The 14256-nt window shown below is 37.7% G+C and overlaps 1 protein-coding gene across 5 annotated transcripts in view; it reads left to right on the top strand.

Annotated features, from left to right (window-relative positions):
* NPAS3 (neuronal PAS domain protein 3) overlaps positions 1 to 14256 on the top strand; it is an 854510-nt gene that overhangs the window by 418711 nt on the left and 421543 nt on the right. For 3 of the 5 annotated variants that reach the window (XM_036029402.1, XM_036029414.1, XM_036029413.1), the window contains one exon: positions 168 to 250. In XM_036029402.1, coding sequence (XP_035885295.1) covers positions 168 to 250 — 83 coding nt within the window. The remainder of the gene's footprint in view (positions 1 to 167; positions 251 to 14256) is intronic. The other 2 variants (XM_028506629.2, XM_036029409.1) reach the window with 1 other exon arrangement.

Here is a 14256-nt window from a genome sequence, read left to right as displayed (position 1 = left end):
CTTTGAGATGTTGTTCACATAGTAACTAGCTAGTGTTGCAATTAAAGAGAAATTAAGCCAAAGGTGTGAATCAGAGCTCCAACTTAATTTTTTTTCTTTTTTTCTTCCTTTCTGTTTCTTTTTCTGTTTTTTTTTTTTTCCTTCCTTTTCTTTTCTTTTTCTCTAAGTTATAGGTGCACAACGAAGGAGAAGCCCCAGTGCACTGGCCATTGAAGTATTCGAAGCACATTTGGGAAGTCACATTTTGCAGGTACCTTTAAAAGAAAAAGAAGCTTGATTACATTTTAATAAGAAAAGTCTGTATGTTTAGCCTTTTATTTGTTATTTTATTTCAATTATGTATATGGCTATTGTTATTTCATCTTGGAATTCTGAAATTCTTATGAATCCATTTTTTTTCTTTTTAGAAAGCCATCCCTTGAGAGAATATTAATGAGGAAGGGAGGGCAAGTATTATTTGTAATAATTGAGATGAATTGCACTATTCAGTCGCTGCTCAATGTATAGTAGCTGGCTGTTCCCAGAACGACAGTGTGTGTGCTGCATCTGTAAGTGGTATGTGTGTGTCTTTGGAGCTATATATTGTTTTAGAAAGAGCAAATTTTGTGTAAGTAACGTGACATTTTTTGTGTGTGTTGCCAAATTTCAGTTGTTCTTTGCTTGAGTTTGCATTCATGAGTGCTTCTAAACTTAATGTTTGTCTCTCCCCCAAATCACAAACTTTCTCAGGATGAAGCTTTCAAGTATATTTTAAGTGAAAGAAAACAAATAATAATAATCTAATTTTGCCAGTGAATTTCATGATAGATAACTGTGAGGGTGATTAGGCTGGACCTGCAGTTATTTGTTTGAAAGCAGCTTTATGCCAAACTTAGCATCTCATTTACTCAAAATATTTTTCCCAAAGATTTAGCCATGGACTCAACGCATCCATGAATGACTGATTGACATTGTTTCTGCTTCCCTAGTAGATGTTGCCATAGCCAAAGCTTTCTTTATTATGTAAGATACATTTTGAACATGGAATTAAAGTAGCAGACATGTTTGGGATATTTAGGCAGCTTATTCAGAAAAAAATGTTTATGGTCTTTTTTATTTTCAGTTAGGAAAAATAAAGGTAAACTCCAGATTCCTGTTCAGTCAACATTAAAAAATGACTTCTAAGTCATTTTTTTCTAACTCAAGGTTTAAAAAAATGACTTCTAGGTAGCCAAAAGTATTATTGAATTTAGAGTGTTATTCCTGAAAGTACGGACAGCAGAAAATCGTTATCAGATTCTCCATGATCAAATCTCAATGGTTCTCCCATGTGGTTCCTTGGCTGGTACCATCAGCATCATCTGAGACTCTTGTTTAAAGGATACAGTCCTGTCTCTCTCTGAACCTTCCAAATCAGCATCTTCAGGGTGAAGTCTAGTAATTTGTCATTTTTAACAACTGTTTGAGAAAATTTGATGTTTTGTTAGGTGTGAGATGTCACAATCATATTTGCAAATTTAAGGCCCTAAAAAGACTTACCTTGTCTATTTTGGTTTATGCTGATGTTTCTCATGTCTCTGCTAATATTTGTTAAGATACCATGTGATATATATTCCTTGGAGATGCTATTCAACCACACATATAAAATTTTGAATAACCTTTGCAGTAGATTAGTTTCAGGGATATAGAAAGAATTTTGCTTCCTAGATTTTCAAATTTTTACTTCCTTCTTCCCTGTATGAATTTTGTTTGGAATATTGTAAGTATTGTATGAGCCATACCATGTGATATCTATATCTACACCTATCTCATCTATAACTATATCTAATCTATATCTATATCTATATTTATATCTATCTATAAATCTAGTTAGATTCTAATGTGATTCAGGATGACTCATTTATGTTCTGGACCAGTCAGTGCATTGACGTAGTCTATGAAAGAAATGGTTCAAAGAGTAGCCCCAGATTATTTTCCTCTGAGCTCTTTCTAGAAATCTTGAGTCCAGAGTCTTCAAGGGAAGGTGACTTAGGAGCTGCAAAATTTAAAACTAATTTAAAACAAAACATGAGTTGAACTGCAGTTCAACTGTATTATACAGTTGTATAATCATTGTATCATACAATGGTTATCCAAATGCCAGTTCAAGATTGGGCTTCACTGAGAGAACAGAGCATCTAGAATGAGGCTGCTGAGCTGGTCTGCTATTTCAGGTGGTCACACACCTGGCTTTGACAACCCATTTTAAGAGAAACATAGACAACTGTTATTACTTGGAGTGAAATGACCAGACTGCTGTGGGAAGTAGAAATCATGTTACATGAGGGGTGGCAAAGGGCTTGGTGAAGTTTACTTTGGAAAACACTTGTCTTAGAAGGGACACTAATGTCCTCCCTTTATATTTGAAGGCCTCATTTGAAAAAGAAATAGATACATATATTCTGTGTGGCTTCAGAATGTAGCATATTGAAAAGCAAAAGAAAGCTTCCAAATAGTGCTGCCCATGTTTAGAATATGTTCAAAGCCTTTGAATTTAAGGCTTGATAGGGATGCCTTAACAAAAGTAAGGCATTCAAACAAGGTTGTACTAGATAATCTTGGAATAATCATGGAAACTAGATCTTCTCATCATTTGTTTCTTTCACCACTGACTATGGAGTGGAAGAGCTTCATGTACTCCTTTAAATGAAATATGGGCATTATGGGCAGGAAGGGGTTGGGAAGTGACAGTAACAAGAAGGCCCTCTCTCAGCTAACTAATAAGTTATCTTTCCCCCTAGAATGGGGCCCACTGAACCCATAGACCCATGTCTGTACCTGATCTGCAATATCTCAATGGTCCTCAAGAATAATGGGGTTTTCATATTTCCCTTCAGGAGGGTCCATGGTTGAATCTGGTTGAATCAAGGGGGTTGGGATGAATTCTTTCTTTCCTCTCTGCTATCCTTCCTTCACTTGCAAATATCATAAAAACCTATGTAGTCAACATGGTTTCTAACCTCAGTTTATTATAGTTATCAAAAAAAAATCAAATACCAGGTAAGAACACAAAATTCACTGTAATAGGCACACAGTTGCTGTCCTTAACTAGCTTGCAGTCATTTGGGTAGAGAGGAGCCAATGGGCCTCATCAAGTGAGATGCATCCCACTGGTCAAGTACAATTCTATGGGGCACAAAGGAGTGAGGCTCTGACTTTGCTACAAAGCATCAAAGAAGACTTCTCAAAGTTGTTGATAGATGAATAGAAGTTTATTAGGCAAAGTAAGTTGGAGAATATGTATATGTTTTTTATCCTTACCCAGGACATGCTTGTGGCTTTTAGGGAAAGGTGAAGGGAGGTAGAAAGCATGAGAGAGACACATCAATGTGACAGAGACTTTGATTGGTTGCCTCTCATATGCACCCTGACCAGGTATGTGTCCTGACCAGGAATTGAACCCACAACCTTTTAGTTTACAGAAAAACACTCCAACCAACTGAGCCACACCTGCCAGGGTAAAAATTGAAGAATATTCTAATCAAAGTGTCAAAGAAAAGGCATGGGGCAAGTTATAATAGATCTTGTTTGGGGACTGTTACGATGTTCAGTTTGATGGTTTCTCCCCACGCACAAGAGAGCACATAAGACATGGAGATGGAGAAGCTACATGAACCATATTGTGACAGCCCTAGTGAATCAAGCCAGGATGCTATCTATAACCAGTGAGGAGCCCATGAAGAAGGTTTTTGTACAAGAAATAAGCATTTGATTTGTTTCCAGAGTTATTACCCAAATACAGTATCTAGAAAGTCTTTGAGTTGTTAGAGGCTAACATAGAGACCATTTAGGAAATTATCATAATAGTCCCAGAGTCTCTGTGATAGAGAAGATATTCTATAGAGTATCTATAGATGGAGAGACAGGTATGGAATTGAGATTGAATTATTAGAAATAAAGGTCTAGGGGGTGACAGGAGTTAATAATAACCACAGGTTTTCTAGATTAGTAACCAGCTGTCTATACCCGAGAGACAGGTAAATGGGATATTCTCTTAAGCAAAGTTGATAAGAGGTAAGCAGTTGGAAACCTGAGTCTGATTCTCTAGAACAAGATCAAATCTAGGGCTGAAAATAGGACCAGGGATTACTAATCACTAGCATATAGATGAATGAGAGTTCAAATCAAGCAATGAGTTGCAGACCCATGGAAATGATGTGGAGCAATGAGAGAAGAGGGTTGAAGAGAGACAGCCCCTGCATATATCATCACTTAAGATGCAAGTAAAATATGAGGAAAGAGTAGGAAGAAAGGTAAGAGGAAAACTCAGGATTTGACTTTGCTTAAGGGAGGAGCATTAATAATGCCAAGGTAGCTAGGAGTAAATCCTTCAATAGGATAAATAGTGAAGAGATGCCAGTAGGTTTTGTCCATTGGCACAGTTGCAGTGAGGTTTTGGGTGCAGAAGAAAAATGTAAAGAGTGATAAAAGGTAAAAGTGTTTGGATATTTGTGATAAAGGGAGGCTGAGGGATAAGAAGTTAGTGTTATGGGAAATCCTTGTTTTTCATGTTGTTAGAGTATATATCTGAGGTTCATGGGCTTGAACATTGCTAATTATATGCTCTTTAACAGTCAGCTTTTTAAAAATCATTATCTTGTGGTCATGTCTATATTAAGAAAGGATAAGTTTTCATATTGTTAATAGTTATACACTATTCCATTCCACAGACATAGCATAATTTATTAAACTACTTTCCTGCCATTAAATATTTTCTTTATATGTATAAATTTGCATTTCTTTCTTTGTGTATGTGTGTTCAAATTATTTTTAATTTAAATTTCTTCAGGCGATATTGGTTAATAAAAATCACATAGGTTTCAACTGTAAATTTGCATTTCTAAAACAAATACCTAGTGAAGGGTATGTGTATGTGTCTGTGTGTCATGTGTTTGTGGGTGGGTGTGTTTCAGTTAGAAAGAGCCTAATTTGGGTTGATTTTAGTTTAAATTTATTGAATTTTTAGTCTGTATGATGTTCCATGTATTAAATTCTCTTCTTATATTATTAAATACTCTCAGTAAGTACCTATTAGTTAGGTGTTATGATTGTGCACATCTTAAAACTGAGTAAACTGAGACTTAGAAAATTTCAATAACCAACTCAAGCTCACATGGCTGGTTAACTGAGAATTTGAATGTGGGATACTTACCATTAGATTATAATACTTCCCAGAAATGATGGGGACATTTTTAAAGACATTGATAATAAAAAGAAAAGAATTTATGTTTGGTGTGACAGGATATGGAATTGATGGAATCTGGAAGGTAAAGCAGGGTCAGTTCTGAATACCAGGGTGAGGCTCAGGAAATGCCTGTGACTTCCTGCACCAGGTGCCAAGCGTTCCTGCCACCTGTGGGCCCCATGATGTTTCACGGAAGAGCATGTTAAGGACCCCTTGGTGTAGAGAGTTGGGGGTGGGACTTGAAGATGCACTCCTTAATTTTTTGTATTCATTCTGTGACTGCATTATGTTTTTGCAGTGTACATCTTGTTAGCTATATATTCTCTTGGGAAAATTTAGAAACTTAACAGGATCCTTTAAAATTGGCTCCCTTCCTACTGACAGGGGGAAAATAAACTTAATGGTGATTCTATTAATATACAATCAACTATTGCAAAGTTATCTTCCAATTTAATGATCCAATACCAGTGTATGAAGGCAAGGCCATTCCCCAGGCTGTGTACCATGCAGTGCAAGGGCCCCGTTCTTATCATACACATGGAAACTTTACTGCTGACTGTGACCCTTCTTGTAGCCCCAGTGAACCAGGAGCTGTTTCATTCATGAATTTCACAACAGGGGCAGCTTCTGCAGAAGAGTTTAGGGTTCAGCTTATGTCAGCCTTGAACTTATGAAACTGTGAAGTATATGCATTGGGTCTGAGTCAAGGTATTTTAGTTCACTTTATTCTCTTTATTTTATTTATTTTTTATTGTTTTTCAAGTACAGTTGTCTTCATTTTCACCCCACCACACCCCCTGGCCCCACCCACCCCAACCTCCCACCCTCAACCCTACCCCCTTTCCTTTATCCTTGTGTCCTTTGTACATGTCCTTGATGTCCCTTACCCTGTTATCCCCTATTATCCTTCTCCCCCCCTCTCTGGTTACTGTCAGTTTGTTCTTCATTTCAGTGTCTCTGTTTGTATTTTGCTTGCCTGTTTATTCCTTTGACTTTATTAATCAGATGAGGAGCAGGGGGTAAGGGGTCAAGATGGGCAATTGTTCTTTTTGTGAAAAGCTAAGACAAAATTCAAGAACTTTGGGTCATTATGTGGTATCTTTCCTGAATACAGTACAGGTGACTAAACACTAATTTGGTTCCTGCTTTGAAAGCTCTGTTAAGGAATTACTGTTCCTACTTCATGATATCCTCGATATGAAAAAGCAGGGTATTCATTTTGACTTTCCAAATTTGGAGACCAGATAGAATATTCATATTTTACTTTCTCAAAGTTAATGAAACACAAAATGGTAACAAATATCTTTGTAACTCATAAAATTAACCAGTGGAATGACTTTGCCTAAGGTGCAGATTTATGAATGGAGTGCTTTAATTATTTGTTTGCCCTTAGCAGAAGGGTTTAAGTTTTTTTATGCTGTAAATAATACTTATGAGTATAATTGTTATATAAAATGTCAGTATTGTTTTTGCATGGTCCTTAGTAATGCTGCTTTCCTCACCTCACAGGAATTAAAACAAAGCAATCAAATCAACCCTTATATGTGGAGATTTTTAAAATTAACATTTGTATCCTTGGGAGCACATGGTGGTGAACTGCAGGTAGATATTGTATATGTTACATCGCTGACATGGTGTAATACATGTTGTTACTGATAGCTGTTCCTAGTTATAAAGTGATCAAAGGAGGACGTTTATCCATAACTAGGTTTGGATATTAAAATAAATAAAATTTTGTGAGTTAGATAATATACACATAATAAGTGCACCCATGTTTATAAGTAAATGGTGCAAGTGTAATTATTTAACCTAAATCTTGGGAGAATAAAAATAATATTCTGTAAGAAATGCCCCGAAGAGAGATCGCAACAGAAGTGTGGTATTCATGTTTTGGTTTTGAGCTTGCCTATCTTGTGTGAACCCCTCATATCTACATAACCGAGCCTGCATTGTTTCTGTGTGTTGAGGAATTTTTATATTGCTTTTAGAACATTCAAGCCCCAAACAGAGAAAGACTAGTGTGGGCAGACCCTTTAAGGAAGACCAAGAGAAAATGGCCAAGAACATTCCAAGATTATAATACCTTTGGTTCTCTGACTGCAGGTGGGTTAGAAAAGGCCAGGCAGGGTGGCTGCACAACGGCCTGTCTCCCCCATCATAACCAGGGAACTAATTGTTTTGCAAGGATCATTTACTAGTAGAACAACTCTCTTGTAGAAGACATAGATATGGTCATCACCTTAGCAGAACAGTTTAAGTGATGTATGTTTTTTTTTTTTTAATGGTGGAGAAGAAAGGAACTCATGTAGCTATTTTTTTTCTATTCAGTATACAGAATTGTAAGATATTTGTGTGGGTTGAATGAAAGATGACATAGATCTCAGTGAAATGTCCGATTTCAATCATGTGGCTTTTACAAATAAAAGAATGCCTTAATGCCTTCCCACAAATAAAAGAATAGCTTCGCCCTGGCCTGTGTGGCTCAGTTGGTTAGAGCGTTGTCCAGTAACTGAAAGGTTGTGGGTTAGACCCCCAGTACAGGTGTGTGTGATCCCCAGTCCAGGCTTATATGGGAGGCAACCAATTGATGCTTCTTTTCCTCTCTTCCTCTCTAAGAACAATAAAAACAATGTCCTTAGGTGACGTAAATAAGTAAGTAAGTAAATAAATAAATATCTGGCTAGCTTAGGTTTAAAAGAGGATGTTAACAGATCAGATTTAGAAAAAAAGATTAGATCAAGATTTCCTAATAAATTTGTGTTTTTGTTTTTAATTGCATTTTGCAGTTTAGTTCAGGGTATATGCCCTGAAATCATGACAAGTTGGTTTATATTCTCTTTTGGTCCTGAAGCATTATTGATAGATAAAAGAAACCATGTAAATTCCCTACCAGAAATATTTAAACATTTGTGGTTGATGGAAGAAAATAAAAAGTATGTTGTTATTGTTCAAGTATTTATAGCCACAGTATTGCTGAGACTCAGTCAATTATAGAAGACTAAGAAGATTCTACAGAGAAAGCAGTTTGGATATATAGGAAAGGAGGCACTTATAACTGTGTTGGGGTGTGGACTAGAGAACGCCAAATCTATAATCAGCTTTGTCTTTAATCTCATTCAGTGAGAGAAAATTAAAAAAATGAACTAGTACAATTCAAACATCTAGAAAAAGAAAACTGAACACTACCTAAAATAGCTCAAAAGCTAATACAAAAATATAAATTATTATTTAAAGATGCTGCCTAGCCAAGTCAATATTCATTTTGTGTTTTATCATAGTGTTATCAAAAAGACCTCTTGCATGAGATATTTTCTATTTTATTGATGAATTGGAATTTCACCCTTACTTATTGTTCTAATGGAACTTACAAGTATAAAAGAAACTGCCATCTCTGGGAAAGTTGCTTGTTCTTAGTCTCGATGGCCCTTGTCGGCAGAGTGGTATCTTGCTGGACATTAGTGCTAAACTGATATAAGAGACATTTTTAGCTGTGAAAGAAAAGTAACTGAAAAGTAAGTGAGAGGTGAGTGACCCTGCAGTCTCCCTCTGATCCAGAATGGTAAGAAAATGTAAAACTAAATATAGAAAAAGAGAAAGTTAGTGAATATATTTGCATATGCAAATTAGCTTAATTGATACTGCTTGCCTCTACAGGGATTTTTCATTACAAACTGGAGTGCTACATTGTTCAGCTCATATTGAGTAATTTAGTAACTAATGAGACCAGTTTGCACTAATTTGCATATGATAAATGAGCTTAATTGCAGTAAATAACTTGGAGGCATAATTACTTAATTTTCCTGTGTTGCACGGCTTTTAAGTTCACGTATGAACAACTCAAGATAATTTTGCATATTTAAATGAGTTGCTTTTAAATTTTCTGGAACAAAAAAAGGAACACACCTTATCAATTGAGCTGTAAGACAATCAGAAGTAAGTCTTGCAGTATTTGTATTTAAAAAGAAAGGAAAGAAAAAGAAAGCAGAAATTTCTTATGTCTGTTCTCATCACTGACATTCTTACTTCAAATAGGATGTCAGCATTAATATTTAGGAAAATGTTTTTTAATGTGGAAAGTTAACACAGAAGTTTCATCAGGAACTGATCTGGGTATAAACTGAAATATGTATGTGAATGAGTCACAACTTTTGAATAGGGATTATGAAAGAGATGTGGTGCGTCCCCCATGCACCTTGGTGCACTAGCATTAGAGGACCTGCTGGGTCTCCCAGCTGCAGTGTTCATGTTGTGGAAGCCACTGGGCTTTGATGAAGCAGCATCCCTCTGATGCTCACATGTATCTTCTGTCTAGATTAACGCTTCATACCTAGGAATTTGGTTTCACTGGAGAATCTCAGTGTAATTTGCAAGAACTATATCACTGACTTTCACATTCACTCAAGAATGTATGTTTTATTGCAAACCTCCATTCTCAGAACTCAAATCTGACACGCATAGAGGTTGATGTTGAAACCATTATTTCATGGTACGGTATTGCCTTAGTTCAAGGAGAAAAGTATAATTATTTAAAATTAACTTAAGTCATAAAAATCATATTTATGATTATGAGAAAATAGTTAATGGTTATGAAAGGTTAAAATCTGTCACTTAGAAACTCACTGCTGTTTTAACTCATTCTATATGAAAAACAGAAGGGGACATTAGGGTTATTCATTTGCCACAATCCAGAAAAATAACTGCTGAAACTTTCCCCTGAAAAGCTCAAGTCCCATTCATTCCGTATAAACTTATTACATCCTTCATGGGCCAGAATAGGTGCTAATACAAGTATATTCCAAGTACAAAATTTGAGACCTTCATTTAACAGGTGCTAAAAAACTACCTGGCGAGTAAGTGAAGGAGCAAATAAACCCCTACCAAACAAAGTCACACTGAACTCCACAGCTAGGGCCTCACCTTGCCTTTGTGTCCCCAGCCCTGTTTTCATTCCTGTTCTCTAGCTGTGGGCGGAGCAGGACAGACTCTTTCAGTGCATGGACTCTGGCCTTCAGCCACCTTGAGTTCACATCCCACTTTGTTTACATATTAACTGTGTAGACCTAGAATGATTTCTTACTCTCTGTAAATCCCATTTTCTTCATCTTTAAAATGTAGAGAACAGTAGAAGTTTTTCTGACAGGCACGGTATGAGGCTTCAGCAAGATAGTGTATTAAAAGTGCTTAGTAGAGAACCTGGCATGTAGAATGTGTTTAATAAGTGCCTGCTAGTATTTCTATCTGTATATTGGATAGTCTAGAATAATGCCGATGTTTTGAAGAAAAATGTTAATGTTTATCAGAAACATTACCAATATAGGGATATAGGAGCATAATCAATAAAGTCCTCTTAGATTAAAAACAAGATAAGAAATTTTCATTGAATACAACATAAATTATCTGTTTGCCTGAGTGGTATTTATATTTGGTACTATATACTAGTGCACAGTAAAAATTTAAAATTTGGTAGTAGGAATATATGTTTACCTTGAGAATGAATATTCTTTCTCAAAACAACCAAAGACAATATCGGAATAATCTCATTAACAACCTAAAAACAACTAGAAAAAGTAGAGTTTGTAGAGACTCCAGAATCCACATTTTCTTTACGCCAAAATGTTGCTGTGACATTACTCTTCTCAGCATACTGTAGGGGGTCCCTTTGATTTGCTTCAAAAAATGGGACTAAACAGCCAACTGAAAATCCAGAAGAGCTGGAAGGCAGAAGCTGTGAGTATCCATTGCTATAAACTATGCTGAGGAGACATTGAAGTGCACATACGACTCTCCTCGTGTGTGGTGCACAAATCTGTCACCTGTCACACCAGAAAGGGCACCCTTCCACAGAAGGAGCAGAAGGAAGAACTTTCCAGAGGGATTTTCATGGTGGTATGTGTATGTATGTGGCAGGTACAGATCTTGGGTCTTCAGGTACCTTGCTGACTTGGATGGGCAGAGTAAACATATGTCTTTATTCACAGAGGAGGAGCATGAGAGGTGTGGCAGAGGGGAACGGGCTTGGGGGATCTGTTCCTGTGAAGGAAACCTGTGGGTCTGGGCTGCATGGCTAGAAATAGTGCTAATAGTAAGTGTGGACTTTCTAGTCACAAAATTATCTCCTTTAGTGAAGATTTAGGAAAATGAGACAGTAAATCTAAAAATACTAAGCTTCAGTTCAGTACATATTTCCTGAATGTCTGATTTGCACCAGGGGCTGGAGAAAGTACTGAGCTATACTCAGTACTTTCTACACTCTGGGCATTCCCACTCTGAGTGAAGAAGACCTATGACCAGACAGACCAGCACAGTTCAGTGTAACGTAAGACTAGGGGGTGGGCTTTCGAATCAGTTGTACCTGGATTTGAATTGCTTGTCATAGTCATGTACTGGGGCAATTTATTTCAATTCTCTAAGCCTCAGCTTCCTAAACTCCACATGGAGGAGAGAGCAGTTCTTGCTAGTGAAGTGCTGTGGAAGTTAGAGGAGATGCCACACACAGTGCCTGGCACATAGTGAGGGTTCCACAGAAGTTGGCTGTGATAAGCCGGCTGCCCCTCACAAACAACGTGAGGGAGTCAAGTCAGCTGGCTTGGGACTAGTGGACCAGGACTTCCTGTGGCTACAAATTTAAAATTACACGGTTCACCCCCTTCACCCACCACACACACTCCCCTTTATGTCTCCTGTGCATGTGGGTCTCTCGGGGAGCACTTGAAGGTCCTCGCCTTACTAGGAAATGTGCATCTTCGTAGTGCGGACACATACAACAGAGATAGGGAGTGGGGAAAAGCAGCAATATCGTTGTGGTTTTGCAGCTTTCGTTTGGGGCCTGCTGATAGGAAGATTGTTTGCAAGGTGTGGGAACAGATCTTTAATTCCTTCTTAGGAACTCAGAGTGGCTGAATTATTTGGAGATTAAGGTGAAACTGAAAGATAATTATGCCTTCAATTTTAAAAGAGGACGGAGGTCTTAGAAAATCCTAGGGTTACGTGTCAAAGCTGAACATGAATAATGTGCTGATGGATGTGGATCTGTGCAAATCTGGGCCACGTGTCAGTGTTTTGTTTTGTGTTTTGTTTTGTTTTTGACCTTAAGAATTATCAGTGGTACTATGAGGAGAGACCAAAAAACCCTGGAATTTATTCATAAAAAAATGTATATTTATTCTTACATGTTTGAGCTTCACTCACTTCCAAGTGCTCTCTATGGGATGCACTACACCTGTTGAGACATTTTTCCCACTGCTCAAAAACGTTTTTGAAGTCATTGATTTTGATGCCATTTAATGCTTCTGAATTTTTTGTTTCACCCCTTCCACATAAGTAAAATGTTTCCCTCTAAGGACTTTTTTCATCTGGGAAAACAAACAAAAAAAAGTCACTTGGGGTGAGACTGGGTGAATAGGGAGGGTGAGGCATGGGGGTCATGCTGTTTTTTTGTAAAAACCTGCTGAACACTCAGTACAGCGTGGGCAGGTGTGCTCGTAAGCCACCCATCATAAAATGGGCAAAGACATTGACAGTCTTCAAAAAAAATCACTGAAGCTGAACACAGCCTCTCACAACAACACCAGCTGGTACATTAATACAGATGGGTTCCTAGAACACCCACCTAGTGGGGGAAGTCTGCACCACAAGGGGCCTGCCCTCCAGATAATTCGGTTCTTTTTGTCTCCCTCATAAATATTATGTTCTTGTTACCAGCATCCCCTAGGAATGATACAGCGTAGAGTGACACCAGCTGATTATCACTTATTATGGACCCAAAAGTCAGTCAGTATAGCCAGGGTTGCTTTTTCATCTGAGTCTTCAGAACTTCATAAGCTTTTTGGACTCTGGGAGAATTTGGGTTTGAGGAAAGATTGGAGGTGGGGACTGGGTGGGTAATGTGTTTTGTGTCCCATGCTAAGCTGATCGTGGATACCTGTGAGCATCCCGGAACAGTATTAGTCGGCAAAGCCCACTTGGGGAAAGTCTGAGTGAGAAGAATCAAATCAAAATTAGTTTAAGATATTAAAAAAATCTCTGACTCCAGTAAGAGCTAAATTGAACACATAATTGAACAATTATTATATGATAATGTCACATCTGTAGTCTATTTCACTAGCTTTTTAAAGACAGATTATTATTGAAGAATCTTCAGTAAGTAGATGTCCCTCTTTGTGTGTGCTCACATGTGTGGTCAAATCCCTCTTTTTTAACTCTACAGTGTGAAAAAAACAAAGAAAATGTTGAAAAGTCTAAAGATATAGACAAACAAAATGAGAAAAAGAAAAATCAAGTATTTCTCACCATCAAAGATTCTGATTTTCTTTTTACATTTGACTTGTGTAAATCAACCAAAATGTGATCATAATATCGTTGTCTCATGAAAACGGTTATGGGAGGAAGAGCTGATTTTAAGAGAGAAATTACATCACACATCACTGCTGAAATATGTGCCATGGTTTCGTTCTTCCGAGCCTGATCTGGTCACACCATCCCCATTAAGACCATAGTGAGCAAGACCTTCAGGCACCAGTAGTAAGAAGGCACCAGGGGGCTCCTGCTAGGGGCACAGGGATCACTACTGCACTCCACCCTCTGTCTACTGCAGGCAGATACCCATCCGCCAGCCCAGGAGCTGGGTCAACTGCTCCCGATCACCAAGACTCAGCTGCTTTTATTAAGTTTTCTAGTGCCTATGGATATCACTTCTCAGCCACTTACCAATTCAGTATCTGATGATTTAAGATTGCACGGTAAGGAATGCATGGGTTAGTGTTATTTTGTGACGGCAGAATAGAGACCCCTGCCTAAGAAAAGAACAAGTCACACCATTTTGCCTTATCTCTGTAAATAATAAACATTTGGGTGGGTTAGCGAAATTATTGTAAACCTTTTTAGTTCTGGATGAATAAAACGTGGCACTGATGGTTGGGTTACCCGTACAGAAAGCTGGTCAAATCCCATGCAGCCAGATAACTGCTGCAGCAATTGTCAGGTCAGAGCAGCTGTTCCCCTCATTTCTAAAGACGTGGAAAATCCACATGCCTCTCAGACCACCAGAAAATGCC

The sequence above is a fragment of the Phyllostomus discolor genome, chromosome 1, assembly GCF_004126475.2.
Source record: "Phyllostomus discolor isolate MPI-MPIP mPhyDis1 chromosome 1, mPhyDis1.pri.v3, whole genome shotgun sequence".
NCBI lineage: Eukaryota > Metazoa > Chordata > Mammalia > Chiroptera > Phyllostomidae > Phyllostomus > Phyllostomus discolor.
Note: the sequence above shows the minus strand (reverse complement) of the source record. Positions and strands in the feature narration are given on the sequence as shown.